The 18,741-nt window shown below is 37.5% G+C and overlaps 1 protein-coding gene across 1 annotated transcript in view; it reads left to right on the top strand.

The window, feature by feature from the left end:
• The first annotated feature begins 10,291 nt into the window (after positions 1–10,291).
• The window catches only part of Cpes (Ceramide phosphoethanolamine synthase), a 63,199-nt gene continuing 54,749 nt past the window's right edge, over positions 10,292–18,741 (top strand). The window contains exon 1 of the mRNA XM_089255785.1: positions 10,292–10,604. Within this exon, the coding sequence (XP_089111911.1) occupies positions 10,589–10,604 (16 nt within the window). The 5' untranslated portion in view covers positions 10,292–10,588. The remainder of the gene's footprint in view (positions 10,605–18,741) is intronic.

The raw sequence follows: 18,741 nt of genomic DNA, 5'->3' as shown, positions 1-18,741 counted from the left end.
GAGACCTCATTTCGAAATATGCAAACCATGGAATAATGATCTACATACAACATTGCAAGCAAAACAACTTTTTTTGGAGCAATAGTTATCGTACTCCCGTTTTTAGCGAATTTGTTTTTTTTATCGGTACCGTATGCACAATATTGGCCACTGGATTTAGCAGATTCCAGGGTCACGCCACTGGCCAGTAGTGAAATTTCTCAACTATGAGACACAACACTTCTCAAAGAATTATTATATTGCTATATGACGGAGCAATGTTAGACCCATTCTTTCATCATATATTCCGTGGGTTCAAAGTTCAAATCTGTTTAATACTATTTGTTCGAGGCTGGTACGCGTATTATCAATTTTGAAAACATGGTTCATCGATTCATAAACTTGAATCATCACTAAGTTAATTAAATTTCTTGGGATCACCTTGCAACATGTGACCTTAGTTCAAAATTTCCCATATGTACACAAACCATGTGTTAATCTCAGAAAAATATTAGGACTGTTCTATCATAACGAAAATTACGTGAACAAAAAATAATGACCATGCTTTGTCTCTCGCATGTGTACAATCTCCCATTTATAGTAGTGAAATGTGCGTTTCTGGGCCGTAGAAGCTTCTATGGGAGACGACCCCTTAGATGTATTACCGAAAAGCTAACTTTCAGGGACAAAGCTTTACACTTGAGCCAACTTTAAAGGGCACACCTCAGTGATACAGTGAAGCCTCTACAATAGGGTGGAACGAAAAAAAAAAATTTCGAAATTGCCATCCTAATAGAATTTAAAATATGCCTTTATGTGAAGAAATACCATTCCTAATTTTTTTCCCCAAAATTCAAACTTCTTGAGGTTCCTCATCGCCCCTGAAGTTTTAAGCACGTGTGGAATTCTCTAGCATGACACCGCTTAGGAGGCTTTGCTATTCCCCTGAACTCGTGATTCGTTCAGTGACCCTGATGTTTTTTCCTTGTTTTCAGTATTCATTTGCAATCTTACCCCTTAACTGAGAGGGTGTTTAGCAGTCAAAATGATTACCAGAAACTTTTATTGTTGTGACATTTTAGGAAATCCTAAAGAGAGGGATTCTTGGGTCTCGCCCACCTATGGCGATGTTAAGCTTTGTTATTTGCTGACTCAACGCAGTATGAAGGCTGAACAATCAACAAAAGATACAGCTATTGCAGACATTCTTGAAATTATTGTGACAAAGACAGAAAATATTTGGAAAACTGCTTCAATTCCTACGGTTTCTCACCAACGGATGTGCAACATTTTCAAAGACTTTTGCTTTAAATACAAGAATCTTCAGATAAATATGAAAAAAAGGAAAGAGTCTCAAACTTTCAAGTTGAACGTGAAATCCTTGCAGTGGGAAGCACGGAAATTTTTCGACATTGCAGCATGCAAATGTGATTTTGAAGACTTTAAGTGTAACAAGTTGAGAAAGATCCCAAATTTAGAGCGAGATTTCTTGCAAGATCAAAGAAGTACACGCAAGATGGCCATTGGTCGAGTAGATGTCCTAAAAACTAAGAAACTGAAATACAATGAACAAAGGAAAATGAAAATGGTATCCCGTTTGAAGTCATCTCAAGAAGAAACGGCGGAAACTAGGATTCTGAGGAAAGTGATCTATGTGAGCCAAAACACAGTTTACCGTTGAAGTAAGCATTTCTATGTACCAGTACTGAAGCTGGTCCATCAATCGGTGCCGAAGCAAGTACTTCATTTGCTTTTGAAGTTCTACCATAATCCTGACAAATTAGAACTAAATTACCAAGTGTTCCTCTTGCTTGTGATGGAACTGGTGTGTCTGATCGATCAGATGCAATTACTGCGAATGCTGTGCTGGAAGATGTGGGGTTATTGACGAAATAGAAGCCAAATATGACAATGGACCAATAATTTCAATATGAAAATTAGAAATGAAGGATTATCAGAAGCAGAAATTCGTACATTCCATGTTCCGAAAATAAACTTTTCTGCTAAGCAGTATTCGGAACCAATTTCATGGGATCAAGTGCGAGTGACTGAACCACCTATTATAAAAAATCAGGAAATGGACCCACATAAATGATCTGAACCTGCTTTTCCAACTATACCGAATTTTCCGTGTCACACACAAGCAGTTGAACGGTGCGTACGACTCGTAATTGAAGCATCTCTTGCTGTATCAACTACCGAGAGTCGTGAAGGCTTCATTCAAGCCAGAATAAAATAAAGGAGTACTCTTCCATCGTTTGAAAAAAAAAAAAAAGCGGACTATTTTGCAAAAACGTGAAATTTAATAACAATGTGATAACAGGGGAAGCAATAGAGGCATTCTTTTGATACCTATATCATCAAACTGCGTTTTTTTTCATTTGGAACATGGTTATAATTTTGTTCCCATCCCCCTTCCCAAAAAAAGGTTTATTTTCATCTTCCTCTTCCAATCACTATATTCGGAGTGCTGGAAAAATTCTCCTTTCAACTGCCATGACAGCTGCAAAATGAGCAAATATGCATGTGAGTGAGTTATAACTTATATAAAACGGAACTCTTTTTTAACTTGTGAGTATATATGTATTTCTCTGGGTATATATATATATATATATATATATATATATATATATATATATACATATTCAGTTTTGCCTCATGTACTGAATAACTTTTAAATTAAATGTTTTCTTTTTTATCTTTTTTTAAAAAATACTTTTTAAAAATCACCAACTTCGTTTATGTTTGAAAAGATTTTTATAATGTGTACTTAGAAAAGTCTTTTTGCTCGACCTTCAGGGTCTGTGAGGAACCTCAAGATATCAAAATATTTTCCAAGATTTTGGTATAACTTCTTAAAACCTAGAAAGGCATCTTTTGAATACAAATACAACGTCACAACAGGCAAATTGCCCAACGAGGTGGCTGACTTAAGAACATTATGGATCCCCGAGCCATTTTTGGAGGCCCTACCTACTACTACTACACCACCCACACCCCCCCCCCAACGAATCGGTGCATGCGGGAATGTGCGTGTACGTGTAGTGAAACCTGACGTGAAGTTTTGTTGTTTCTCTGTAATGCTTGATATGTGTAGTGCTGCCATCTGCCACAAGTTTTTTTTTTTTCTAACTATGAGTGAAGAGTTATGATTGAATGATTTTTCGTTGTAGGACTGTTGCTCTCTGTGGCGAGACTTTTTAACGGGGAGATCGGCTCGCATTTGCGCCTTGAAGTTGGGAACCACAGAAAACCAACTTCAGCCGACCACCACTGTGGGGTTCGAACCCGGATCCTCGCATCGCAAGTCCGTCACTATAACCACTCGACCACCACAGCGGCAAATCTAAGGCAAGATCAATTTCCAAAAAAAGTTAAAAAACGCCTTTTTTCGTTCCACCCTACGTCTACAACTCACCGAATAGAAGGCTTGTTCTCCACAATACGTCAGAGTAGTGCTGGTGAAGCAGCTTCTATGCCCTCTTCTGCTGAAAGAGGAAAAAACATTAATTTCACAGTAATGAAATCAGTGAGTCGAGAGAGAGTTCATTGCACTATTCAAATTTTTATTCATTCAAGAAAGCACAAAAAAGTATATTTGTAGTCAGAGAGAGAGAGAGAGAGAGAGAGAGCCCCATTTGGAATAAAATTCAACATTGAAAGATACATGATAATATTTTTGGCCAGTATATTTAGTTTTTTTAGTGTCATTATCGGTTATAGTGAATACAGGTGCTATCATATCAGGAAGAGAGAACCACCGGGGGATACGCCATGTATGTTACGCGAACGTTTTTAGCTGGATCAGTCTCTAAGATTTCTGCTTGTCCATTTGGTATAGGTAAATGTTCGGGTGTGCCGATGATATCGTCCATACGTTTGCTGCCTGTCTTTAGATCAGTTAGAGTCATTTATCCAATGAGATTTGGCGGTTCTGCGATGGTACTTGAATGGTTTCTTGCAGTTAAGTTGCCATTTAGAGATCATACCTTTTTCGTCGTTATACTGTACCGTAGCTTTTGGCACTACACCGTCTTTGTCCCAGAGTACATGCATAACAGGGTTACTGTGTCTGTATACTGTTTGTAGAGATGTATCTTGAACCAAGAGGTCTTTGTCGTTGACAATGTGGTGGTACACATCGTAGTTATCATTCTTGAAGTAGGCAGTCCAGGATACTAGTATTTTAGCTCTGCACTGGCCCCAGGTGCACAGGCCCAGAGATTGCAAGAGTCCTTTATCTGTAGGTAGCCATTGTCCACCTTTTTCGTAGTCTGAAAGTAGTTTGCAAGGAGATTCCGACTGATGTTCGGCCATTCCAAAAGTCGTAGTGAATTGTATAGATTTTAAAGTCACGTGCTTGCGTATAGGTATTTGTAGCCAGACAGTAGTAAAGAAATGCGATGTCTCCCATAGAAGCTTCTATGGCCCAGAAACGAAAATTTTACTCTTACTCACACATTAACCACTGCATACCTTTCTTTCAAACCGAGCACAGCTCTGGCCCATAGCCATGGGCAATTTACTACCGAGTGAGTTGAGCCAGAAGTCTGAGTGTGTGTATCTAATAGTCTGAGTGCGTGCGCATACTGTTGTGCCGAATTTTCTCAGTGCTGCCATCCACATTTCAGAAGTGAGTGAAGTGTAATGGTTGAATATTCGTACCATTGTAGGCCTGTTGCTCTCTGGGCTTATTAATGGGTGAGATCGGCTCGCATTCGCACCTCGAAGTTGGGAACCACAGAAAATCATTTTCAGCCGACCATTACTACGTATAACGATAGTGGGCCACTGGGTATCTTCGTAGGGTATTCATGAATATAGCTGCTTTAATTGTTTTCACAGAATATGGAGAAATCATTCTAGAAAATTTCTCAAAGATGGCGTCACGTTCTTATGACCCAGTGGTTCCCAAATTACGGGTCACGACTCTCTGGAGGGGAGAGGGACTCAGAGATTTTCTAAAATAAAAACGTCCAAGTAAGAATTTATTTTTATTTCCCATAATGTAAATATAGAAATACAGTGGAAACCCGCTAATACGAATAACGTTAATTCTGAAACCTGCTTAATCCGAACGGCTCTTTAAAAAAAAAGGACGACTTGCGCGAGAAAAGGGTTGTAGAAACAACCACACTTGATAAAACAAACACTCATAAATGCTGAACTGTAACGTGCTATATTTTACATACGGGGATCAGCTTCATAATGATGAATTGCATAGCTGCCTTAAAAAGACAGGGTGTTTCAAAAAGAATCACTCGATTTGAAATGCGTATAGTATGAAAAATTTTAACATCATAGACACAATAAGATTAACTTTCTATTACATGGCTAATCATGAGGTTTTTCACAAAATAAATTAAAGGTGCTCAGTATGTCCACCTTGGGATGCACGGCATATGTCTATACGGTAATCAAATTCGTCCCAAACTTTTGCGAGCATGTTTGCATCCACTGCGAGTGGATTTCTGGAGACTACGTGCGAAACTCCGACGGATACGCTCCACATTTTCATCTGACATGCGGGGACGGACAGGGGATTTCCTTCTACGCAGACAACCCGTGTCTCGGAATTGTTTATACCATCGCCTAATGCTCTGAGCGGTAGGAAGTTCAACACCAGGGTATTGTCGGCGAAAAGCAAGATGAACAGTTGTTACGGGCTCACACTTAGCGAAGCTTAGAACACAAAACGATTTCTGCTATGCAATCCCCATCTTGACAAATACTAAAGTGGCGGCCAAAGAAAAAGCGTTAGCGCTACCTGTCGGTAACTGCGTGAAACTCGAGATTTCCCTCTATCTACCTATATATTATTCAACAAAATGGATTAAAAGCTGAATAGTTATGATTTTTTTTAAATCGGATGATTCTTTTTGAAACACCCTGTACATTTCGTTTTCATTTTAAGAAGTGAGATATACCTAGCGGACGATGCAGTTCGTAGTCATCATCTCAGAATCATGATGTCTGCAAGGGTTGCATCATCATGCTGCTCTTCGTATGGAATTGCAGCTTGAAAAATTAACAGAGCTTCTGAGGGAATGTTTGGTGGTGGAGCACCGCTCATAATGTAACCGAGTGGTTCGCTTTTGCCATAAAAAAATGCGATATTTTACCGAATTATTTCCATTTTTTTAGAATGGAAAGGGACTCATTCTCATCTTGAATGAGATATCGAAGTAGCATTTTTTTGTTCTCCTATTTGATATTTTGTAAAGCCACTTGGTCATTATGCTGAAGCAAAGACGTAGCAATGGAAGCTGGAAATGATTTTAATTCCCCGGCAATTATTTCGGTCACTGTTAAACGGATTATCGGTCAGTAACTCTTATTCACCTTTAGGGATACTACAGTAGAACCTCTCTATAACGGGCATTCACGGGACCAAAAATTTTGTCTGCTATTGGGAAGTATCCGCTATTGGGGAGGCAGTGGCGGATTACCGCACAGGCGCATGAGGCGCGCGCCTGGGGCCTCGGCAGAGCGGGGGGCCTCCAAATAGTTGTGTGCTTCATCCTACATGTGAATTTACATGCGCATCACCAAATCTCTTGAACTAAGTACAGTATCTGCTCTCCCTTTTTTTTCAACCGCAATTTTTTTTTATTTTTTATTTTTGTTATTTTTTGTATACTGTATGTATGAGTTATGGAAGAAAAACGGGAACTGAAAGAAAAGAACAATTTACAAGACGCAGCTCTCAAGGGCCAGTTCTTCCCCGACAAAGAAAGAAGAGACATTGTAAAGCGATCATTCAGGGAGGGTCATTTTCAAACAGTATTTCCCTAAGGGCACAAGCAGGAGGAGGGATGAGAACAGCAGGTCCTAATGTCTGTCCGAAATGAAAATTGTAGTGAAGGCATAAACAGATGTCTCATTCCACAGTATTAAATGCTTTTATGGGCGCCGATAATACGACAGCTTTGGTGTAAGCTTTTGTATACAGTATAATGGATGGCAAGATGGCTATCGGCAAGCGGCGACATCGACAGGAAGAGACAGTCGTACTAATTAAAATGAATGTAGTAGAGCTCTTATTGTGATTTTGTCTCCCACTTGTTTGAATGAAATACTATAAGCTGGTTCAAACAACATATACATTTGCAATCTATGACTGGAACCATACGACCATATGACAAAAGAAAAGTGGGGTTTGAAATGAATGCTGAATGGCATGCATTCTGAATCACGTGATTTTTCTGTTTCTCTTTTAACACTCCCTCCCCGGCTGAAAAAAATCAAGGGGGTTTCTTTTCCTTCTTTCTAAAGAAAAGAGCTACATTTTTGGATTGGTCAAGGAGGCTTGGGTAGACAACATCTTTGTGTCAGACCGAAAAGTGTTTATTGTTAATGTAATTGTAATGTGTGTTATTGTAATGAAAAAAATTTTCATGCCGATCCTCAAGATTTCCTTTAGGATTTAGATTGCAGAATCTCCAAAAATAACGGTAAGCAAAACTAAAAATATATAAATTATCTGATAAATTTTTATTTGAGCATTTCAATTCAACTACAGTAGTCTCTCGAGAATTCGGTCGTGCTCTAATCCAGCACGTCCAGTAGTCCAGGATATTTAGGTGGTGTGGTGTCACTTTTCTCCTGATGCCCTAACCCCCTTAACACGTTCTAATATTTCTTAATTGCTGATCAAGTCCTGACTATGTCTTTGCACGAAATTTCATATATTATTTCAATGGGTTTCTTCAAAGTTAATCCAGCAATTTTGGTAAAATCTGGCACACCGTGGTGTAATACGTACCGGATTAGCGAGAGTCTACTGCAGGGGTCTTCAACCTTTGAGGCATAGCAGGCCATATTGAAACATTTTATAAAGTACGCGGGCCACAATGTTATACAGTGGCATTTTTCGTTATTAAACGAAACGGGGGGGGGGGGCATAATATAGAAGATTTTTATTCACTCTGAATACAAATAATGCAAAGGCAAAGGCCACAACAGGCAGAGTGCCCAACGAGGTGGCTGAAAGAGAAAATAATAATAATCAATATAATAATAGTAAAAATAAAATAGAATAAACAAATAAAAATAATAATTTCTAAAAAAATTTTTTTAAATAATTTCTTTCATTGACAATAATTTTAATTCATTCTGAAATAATTTCTTCCATTAAAAATATAATTCTTATATTTACTCCGATATAATTTCTTCCCTCTATTGAAGAAATGTTTTTCTATTAAATATTATCAGTATCTTTATATCAAATCAAATATATTATATTTGAGATATTATCAAATCTTTATTAATCAGTAATATTAAATTACTAAAACTATGACGGATCTCCATTTTTGCCGTGTGGCTGAAGGCACCAGGACGGACATCTTAGATTACTAAAAATATGATGCAGAATTTTACTGTGATTTTTTTTTTTTTTAATGGGAGTGTGATTATTTTTCATCTAGTACCAGAGAATATCATTATATTTCCTTATCTTATTATTGTGTTTATGGTTTTGGTGATGCAAAAATAAAAAAAAAAGTTATGATTTTTCATAATATTGTTCATTTTAGTGAACCATCTCGTTCTTATTAGGGCCAAAAGGGTGCAGTGGTGGATAAACGCAAATTTGTGGGTGGGGGCGGTGGTTGTGACCATGTGTTCAATTTTTCAGGACGGTTCTGATTTCTTTTGGAAAAAATTCTGAATTTTCCCCTTTTTTTAAGCAAATTTATTTTCTTGGTTTGTTATTCAGTCAAAAACGTAGAAAACATTTTTCTTTCCATTTAATTTTTCTGATCTCGGGGGGGGGGGGGGGGGTGACAGCCGCTACCTTTAATCCGTCCCTGATAGGGGGGCCTCCAGATCAGGTTGCGCCTGGGGCCTCCCAAAATCATGATCCGCCACTGTGGGGAGGTACGATATACAGTTGAACCTCATTTATACGACTTACACATTTATACGACGTCTGGCTTCGGTCGTCATTGGTTCCCATATATTTATTCATAATTCCCAAAGAAAAATGAAAAGTCTGATAAAAATTAAAACGTTTATAACTTTCGTTCTCTTCATTAAACCAATTAATTGGGGGGTTTTTTTTTTCGTACGTGATACGTGCACTATACGTATTTTGCTATAATACGTATAATAATAAAATTAAATTAAATCGAGTGTGAAAGAGAAGATAAAACAAAAAGAGCATATTATCAGTCTTCCAAAAATTTATTATACACGTATCAACAAACAAAACCAACATTATCATTCACCAACCTGGACTTTAGTCATGTTGAGTTAGTCAAGTAATTAATTGACGGATTACCATATTTACCAATATGGGCTCGGGATTATACATAATCACCGTTGAATATGATCAATTCTCGGTTTACGAACAATAATTAATAAATTACAATTTGGAAAAAAAATAGAGATTTTCTGATTTTACTGTCTGCTATCGATATTGTCCGCTAACGGGGAGTGAAATGCATTGAAGTCCTATTCTACGGGGCCGGTGATCAGAAAGGTGTCCGTTGAGAGCGGTTCCGCCATAGTAATACAGAATTTTTGGGGAACGAGAGCGTGGTGGTTGCCCCTACACACCCTCCCGTATCTGCCCATGGCTCAATCCTTGCGGAAACTATGAATTATGTTCCATTCTCTCAGTACTGTCTTGACGCAAGGGCTAACTGCCATAACCCCCCCAAGGTGGGACTGACAAGACTCCAGCCCGTTTACCCTGGATGATTCTTGTCATTTTTTGATTTTTCACACGGGAAATTCACTTTGTGGGGGTCCAGCTGAGGTCGTGGAAAATATTTTGGGAATGAATGCAAAAATTTTAATTTGAAAAGTATTTTTGCGAATAAATGTAAAATATTTGATTCAAGAAATAATTTTGTTGATAAATACGGAATTTTTTGATTTGAAAAATATTTTTGCAGATAAATGGAAAATATCTCTCTCTAATTTGTATTTTTTTGCCACAAAAATGCAAAAATTTTGACTTGAGAAATATTTTTACGGATGACTCTCAAAATTTTTGATCAAAAATGTAATGAATGCAAAATACTTGGCTTGAAAATTTTTACGTTTTTATTTTTATTAATTAATAAATGCAAAACTTTATTTCGATTTTTGTCGCGAAATTTTGATTTATTTTATTTGCGAAATTCATGTATACACTTGAACCATTGTACTGTATATAACCACGTTGGCGGATATATATTCAGGTACGAAGCCAAATGCCGATAGGTGAGCCGCCAATCCCCGTTCCTATTTGGCGCTTGCGTGAACCGCGAGCATGACGTCACGTTCGCTCCCAACTATTGCGTGTCTCCATCATCTCTCTCTCTCGTCTGACACAGAAGCCATCCATTCAGACAGAGAGGGGGGTTGGTGGCAAAGGAGGGAATGGCGCGATCGTTAGTGGGAACGGAAGCCCAATGTGCGGTGAATTCACGATCACAACACACACATCATCATCCTCAGTCATTGTTGTGGCTGTTGCTACAGAGACAACATCATCCCCACCTCCCGGATTAACATCGTCATCTCGAACGGGAATACCAAGATCATCATCTTCGTCGATCAGGTGTTTGTACATGGATGTTAATACGATGCTATTTTGTCGGAAATACCTGGTACTCATCAAATGAAAAATATTATCCGTAAGTACATTTATTTCTATATATAAAATTTCAGCGTGATCTCTATGACCAACGAGTCACTAATATATGGACAGGTATGGACAGTAATATAATGTCATTTTCTTATTAATGGCAATTCCTATGTCTTTGGGATATTGACATGACATTAATGTCGGAATCAGGTATATCTATGTACGATGATCATGATTTATGAAGAGCATCATGAACCCACGGATGAAGTGAATTTTCCTACCCGGCTGGAAATGGCAGTCTACCAATTAGCATACTTATCCTCAAAAAATTTCGTTCCAGTCTTATTTTTTATGTCAACTACCATGTCTTAGATGTATTAGCATGACATGGCATTAATATCAGAGATAGATATATGATGATACAACATGAATCATGTGGATCGTGACCGTCTAAACAGCATTATGAGCCTACGGATAAAGTGAATTTTCTTACCTGGCTAGAAATGACAGTCTACCAATTTGCATGCTAGCTCTCAAAAATGTTAATCTGGTCCCATTTTCATGGCATTTGTCATATCTTTGATGTATCAGCATGACATGACAATAATGTTAGAATAAGATGTATCAACATATGATGATGCAACGTGTTTCATGTGGAGCAGGACCGCCTAAATACAAGTATACAAATACAACGCCACAACAGGCAAAATGCCCAACGAGGTGGCTGAGAAAAAGATGCCCATAAAAATATGGATGTCATATATTTCAAAAATATAGCAACCCAATTAAAAATGCAATTAACAAAAATTGTAAACAATATATACACATGATAAAATATTATACAATGCCCATAAAGAATACTTATGGTTGTCTTATTCTAAGTACGGATTACTTCTCGATTTACCCCAACATGTTCATCGTATTTCTTTTTCAACGTGTCAATTGTGTTACAATATACATCATTACATAATTACAATATAGCATCATGAGCGAATGGATTAAAGTGTACTTTTCCTACCTGGCTAGTAATGTCTACCAATTTACATTCTTAGTCGTCCTAAAAATTTTTATCTCGTCTTATTTTCATGACAAGTGCCATGGCTTTGATGCATTAGCGTGGATGGTATTGAACGCCAGAATTAGATACTTATGCATGATGATCATGTAATATGACTCATGAGGAACAGGACATCGTGCCCCCCTCGGTTAAAATGGATTTTTTTTTCAGCCCTACCGGTTAGCTATGCCTATCTACCAACTTACATGCCTTCCTCTAAAATATCTTGATGTAGGTCCCATTTTTATGAAGGACCCCCACTCTACACCTGAGACCCCCGTGGGTGCATGTGTAAAGATGACACTGATGGGGAGTAGTATATGAATTTTTATATTCTTGTGTGTTGCTTAAAGAGACAGCATCATTCCCATTTCCCGGAGTAATATCTTGAACGGGAATACTGAAATCATCGTTCGTTGATCAAGATGTTAATACGAGTCATACATACCTGGTGCTCATAGGATGAAAGATATTATTCGTGAATATTTGATATAATGAGTCATTCATGATCTATAACCAGTGTTGTATTGCGATTTTCTAATTGATGACAGTTCCTGGTACATGTACCAACATGACATGAGCGCAAGATGCATTAACCGTTCCGCTTACAAGGGATTGGTAAGAAATTCGGATGAACTCTGTTTGACGAATCAGCGATAAATATGGTAACCTTGTTTTAACCTAACCGCATGTTAGATAAAGAAAGGAAAGAAAAAGTAGAAAAGTAGGAAAAAAAAGACCAAATGAAAGGAAAACAGTATAATGCATAAGTATGAGATATACTTATCCATTATACTCTTATCTTTGCCTCTTATCTTTAATACTTACACCTAACAGAGTAGGTACGAAGTAGATTTCTCTTTTCACCCTCACCTACCTGTTCTCTTTCTCTCTTAGATGTATATAGTAGAAGGATACATCACGGGGATGAAAGGCCTACTTTTCTTTTTCGTAGTGTTGCAACAAAACTTCGCGGTGAAGGAAAGGAGAGAAAACACTACTTCCTTGACTTTATTACACTTGTATTTGGACGCAATATTACGTCCTTGATGGTAAAGTGGTTAAAAGTAATAGGTATGCTATATGTATGTATGATGAAACATAATTAATGTGGTGCCGGGTAGTCCTAACCGCTGTTTGACCGCTCTTTCACTTCGTGACAATGTACAATTTTTATATTGATGGTTACTGGTTAGTTAGATAACATAAGAAGGATCGATGAAATTGGAAAGAATTTAGCTTATTCTTTTTAATTAATGTGATATTCCAATCAATGTTTTAATTAATTAAATAAATTGTTTATTAATTGCTCACGCGAAACCTCGTGTGACTTTTTTGAAAAATTTTTCTATGTTTTTTGCAAAACAATTACTTCTGTTCATGGTCATAAAAAAAGGAGGAAAAATTCAGATCGAAAATAATGAAAAAATTTCTGAAAATTTAATTTTAGCCAAGCCATAAAAATTCAATTTTTCGCAAACAGGTTTTAAAAATTCTTTGACACTCAATCAATATTTTTAATTCCAAAAATGTTCGTTTCTGACAAAAAATTTTATGCAAATTACGCGGAAAAGTGTTTCAAACTAAGTGGTAGGGGAAACACAGTTTCAGTGCGTTAAAAGACGGGTGACCAACCTTCTTCCAACCAGGTGTGCCACAATCAAGATTGTTTCCAATGCGCTTGCCACAATCAAGATTGTTTCCAATGCGCTTGCCACAATCAAGATTGTTTCCAATGCGCTTGCCACAATCAAGATTGTTTCCAATGCGCTTGCCACAATCAAGATTGTTTCCAATGCGCTTGCCACTCTACGAATTTTTACACGAAGGGAATCGTGCTACCAGTTTTTACGAGACAACAGCTTTCTCTCCGTTTCTGCAAAATATTGCTCCGGCTGTCCTCTTATTTTCATAAAAATGTACTGTTTGTGAAGTTTGTATAGTTCTGGATTTTTTTTTATTTTTGAGTCGAAAATCCGGTTATCGCAATGCAGATTGTGTATGTACGTATATCGGTAGAACATCTTACCTACACCATGTGGGGAATAGACATCGGAACTTAAGGACTCAGTGCTGAAGTGGAGAGTTGGTCTGTCGTAGTGGGGACCTCTCCAATAAATTTTGTAAGAGGACTTGTTCCCCAAGCCCCAATAAACTTTGTAAAAGAACCCCAAGAACTTCTTCAAATATAATGTAATTGTATTATAAAATGCATTTCCCCATGCTGACGATCCTGAACCTTAGGACGTCCAGCAAGTATGCGCAAAGATGAAAAACTGAACAGAATCGCATTGAATAGAAAGTCATTACCTAATAATTATTTTAAGAGTGCCTACCAAACTAAATATAAGTTTGGCAGCCTGCAAGACCATCATTCATAAGAGAAGGATTGTTGGAGATACTTTCTTTGATCGAAATAATTTAATAAAATATTCTTTTAACTTTTTGAGAAGCGTTCACGTGTCACTCCTGATACCATGGCATGCCACTTGTTGGCCACCACTGCGTTACGACATCTCTATGGTAATTAAAGAATCGGGCGATTTCTTCAATTCCGAAACGAACAAAATGGGTGAAACAAAACTCCATGTCTGATAATGAATAAACACTCATTCGTTGGGAAGCACCTTTTAAAAATGTATGTATATATTAAAAGCGGTTCTGTTTTGGTTGAAAACGTATTGTTCATTGTTTTGCTGCTGTGGTGCCTTCTGTTGTAAACATGTGCAAAGAACATAGCCAAAAATTGCGCATGCGTATTCATGTCCATGTTTAGGAATATATCTAGAAATCCTACTTGAAAACTTTACTCGCATGTTCAGTTCATAAATAATGAATAATATTGTTACATCGGAACCCTTGCTGCCATCTATAAAATATTAAACATCAGCCTCTTAAAAACCCGGCTGGGCTGAATGAAAATATATATTTCGGTGGTATAAAAAAACAATCACGGTGTGGATGGGGTATACGAGGGATCTTTTTTTCACCTGCACTGACCTGTTTCTCTGCTCACAGAGTTTCGATACCTGTGAGAAATAACAAAATGAAATGTTTATACAATATAGGAAATTTTTCTCTGCTCAGCAAAAAACTCTGTATACAAGGTAGAATACTCGGTCATTCTCAGACTCTAAACGTCCATACTTTATAAACTTATTGATCATGAAAAAATAGTGCCTTTCTTTGTTACTTTTGCCCGTAATCAATAAACAGGTAAAAGTAAAATTTTATCAACAAAAATGTACCTTCTACAAAATAGTTGAAAATAAGTAAAAAGTCTTTACATTACATGGATGAACATTAATGAACTGGAACCCCTTTTGTCACTTATCAAATACAACATAATGATTCAACTGAAATTGCGACCAGTTTCTCTTTAATGTGCCGCATAAAAATGTCAATACAGAATGATATTGGCAAATGATTTATAAGCAATAGTATTTTAAATTAAATTGGCACTTTTGATACAAAATTTTAACATAAATGGTTTGTGTGCGGTAAATTAAGGTTAGGAAAACGTGCAGAGCCACACAAACATATATTCCTCTTTGGCTTTTCGTAACTATTGTGGAAAGGGGTATAAGCCAGAATCAGTTCTAATCTGGGTCAACATACTTTTCGATTACGATTGCAAAAAAGCCATAAATACTCTCGGCGCGTTTTACTAACATTAATTTACTGCACACAAACAACTGCTAAAATTTTAAAGCAAACTTGAAAATTTAACTAATATTATCGCTTGTAAAATATTTATTAATATCATACTGCATTTACTTTTTTCTATACGGCACGTTAATCAGATACTGGTCACCAATTTTGATTTAGGAATCACAAAAGTGGTATTTTTTATTTGATAGGTGACAGAAGTGGTTCCAATTCAATGTTTCTATAGTTATTTATAAATAACATGCGAGAAACATTATCTTATTTTAACAAACAAAATTTACTTATTACTTAAAAATTTGACTTATTAAAACAAACTTGTTTTTAATATTTTCTAGAAGGCGCATTTTTCCTGATAAAATTGTATTTTTACCCGTTTATTGTTTATGGACAAACGTTACAAAGAAAAGCACTATTTTTTTTCATGGTGAATAGGTTTATAAAGTATGGACGTTTAGGGTCTAAGAATGAGAATGCTTCCGGGTACAGAAATTTTTTTTCTGCACAGGAAACAAACGGTGCTTACCGTGACCTCCAAAATCTGAACTCGGGCTCCCTAGTCTTCGATATTTTGACGACCTCCTCTACAGCGAATTTATAGTGTAAAAACAAAACAAAAAAATATTCGTGATGGGGCTCCGGTGCTACACCAGCACCTCCTTGAGAGAGAAGGCCTCCCAGGTCTCTGCTTGTGACGTCAGTAAGTAGTCCATTTTCCCTCAGAATATTCGGGTAAAAAAATTCCCTGCTCGCGCCAGTATCATCGTTGTGAGGAAAAGAAATGATCGGGCTCAGAATTGGCGATTTCTATTCCACATCCAATCACTATGCGGTATATGTGAGCTAATCAGGAAGATTCTGCAACAAAATACGAAGAAACGACATAGGATGCTGTGTTTCAAAATGTGGCGAACTTGTTTGGTAGTCTGAATGACGTTTATGACAAACATTGCAGATGCCTTCTATCTCTAGGAGGTGCTGGCTAGACCCCCTGCCATGCGAATCTATGTATGGGAGGGGGTCATGGTGCTCACTTCAACCACGGAGGGTGGATGCTTGATTTCATACTCAGGAGATATTCACCGACAACTTATGAACACTGTGTATAATGGATTCGCATCATGATTATTTTATTTTCAATCAGAAATCTTGTGCAGGTGCTTTTCTTCTGGTGATGTTTACAATGAAAGCTGTTGATAAGTGAATATGCCTCCAACAGGTTTATGGGGGGCGACAAGCTCTTGACTATGCATCGACTTAAGAGTCATCTTAAAAGCGTCCCAGGCAAGTGTTGGTTAGGTGCCGTTATGTGGTTGAAATTCACAGCCTACCAGTTTACATACTTTCTCTCTCGAAAATCATAGCTTTGCGTTGGAAACCTCTGGTTTAATGTTGGCTTATTTTTCAGTGCCGTCATCTATATTTGAAATTTGATTTGAGTGAAGTTTGATGATCGCATATTTGTACCGATGTAGGCCAGTTGCTGTCTTTGGTGAGACTTTTTAACACTGAGATCGGCTTCCATCCGCTGCTCGAAGTCTGAAACCACAGTAAACCAACTTCAGCCAACCGCCACTGTGAGGGGGTTCGAATCAGAGTGGAACTGATAGACTTCCAGGACATGGGGTGGGTGGAATGTTTTTTATTCTTCACTTCCACACTATACATCTTCTACAAGAGAGGCCCGTTAAAAATACAGACCCGGAATCCCCCCCCCCCCCAACCCTCGGCAAACATCCCAATTGCTGGTTGTACTGCTGTACCCCTTCCATGATGCAACCGAAGATCATGCTTACAGAGGGCTAGTTCCTTATTGTTAGGCAGGTTGATTACTAATTCCTCTTGCCACATTTTACTGGTGAACTGTTGATCCTAGAGACATACTTCCAATTAGAAAAAGTATCCACACAACATCCAAAACTCGAATGCGTTTTTATGTTGCAGTTGCAAAGGGGTCATTCAAATATTACGTCAGCAATAGGGGGGAGGGGGTTTCGGATTTGCTGACTTTTGATGACAAGAGGGAGGGTTTTGAAGTCTGCTTATGTCATCAATCACCCTTTTTGAAGATATGAAATATTATAGGCTGCTGACGAAATTTTCCTGATGAGGGGGGAGGAGGGGGGGGGCGTCAGTGTTTTGCTGACAGGGGGGGGGGTCCAAATGGCTACTTACTTAATACTTGAATGGCCCCAAAGGATTGTATAGTTATTAAAATATAAAAATTAACTTCTTATACGTGCACCCTATCTTCAAAAACCCAATTATAGACAGTTGTTACCCTATCTCTTCTGAGCCCAACCAAATATTCCACGTTTCTACGTGCAATATTCACTGAGATATTTGAATTTAAGGAATCAGAAAATTTGGGATAGAATAGCATAAACTAAAGAACAAATATTTCCCTCGTGTATGCTGTTCTTTCCCATCTTTTTCCGATTTTTGAATTCAAATATCTCTGCGACTATTGAACTTACAAACGTGGAATTGTTGTTATAATTATTATTATTTTGGCCTCGAGTGGGACAGGGCAACAACTTTCTAATTAGGGTTTTTGAGGGTAGGGTGTCCATATAAAAAGTTAATTTTTTTTTTTTCATTTTAATAAATGTACAAATCCTTGTAACATGAATGACGTATTTGAGTTCTACCATGTTTTTTTATACTTTTTTTTATAATTTAAAGCATGCATCTAGGATGAACGGTTCGCCATTAAAATGCAGTAACTGGAATTATGGAATCATCCTGTGTACCAGGGGTGCACAACATCCGGAGGCGGGTCAAATGCGACCCGCCTCTGGGCCGCATTTGTACAAAAATACAAATACAAAGACCACAACAGGCAAATTTGTAAAGCCAAGTAAGTTGCCAATTACAGCTGAAAAAAATTGTTGGTGGCAAGTAAAGTTGTCAGTTACTGCCAAAGAATGCAAACGCAAGTAAAGTTTCTAGCGATCGCTAGAATTGCTATTAAAATTCTCTAATGGCATTGAAATAGACATGATACAGCAATTCGCAATGGGTAAAAATGTAATTCGCACCACAAAAACAATGCGAGATTAATATCGTTTTATGACCACAACGACGACCTCCAATATAAAATGACAGTCATAATTATCATAACATAATTAGTTCTGAAAATAATCTTACTTCTTGATTTCAAAAATTCAAGTAAGCCTCGTTGAAAATAATAATAGCTTTTAATCCGTTTTGATCGAATAATGTATAGGTAAAAAGGAAAAACTCGAGTTTCACGCAGCTGCCGACAGGTAGCACTAACACTCTTCCTTCTGAAGCCACTTCGGTGTTTGTCAAGATGGCGACTGCACAACTGAAATGGTTTTGTGTAGTTCAGCTTCGCGAAGTGTGATTCCGTAGCAACTGTTCATCGTGCTTCTCGTCGACAACACCGTGGTGTTGAACTTCCTACCGCTCAGAGCATTAGGCGATGGTATAAATAATT

Source organism: Pholcus phalangioides, unplaced genomic scaffold (assembly GCF_987345545.1).
Source record: "Pholcus phalangioides strain wild (caught in Gottingen) unplaced genomic scaffold, Ppha-v1.0 ptg000172l_1, whole genome shotgun sequence".
Lineage (NCBI taxonomy): Eukaryota > Metazoa > Arthropoda > Arachnida > Araneae > Pholcidae > Pholcus > Pholcus phalangioides.
This window is presented reverse-complemented; position numbering and strand designations above follow the sequence as displayed.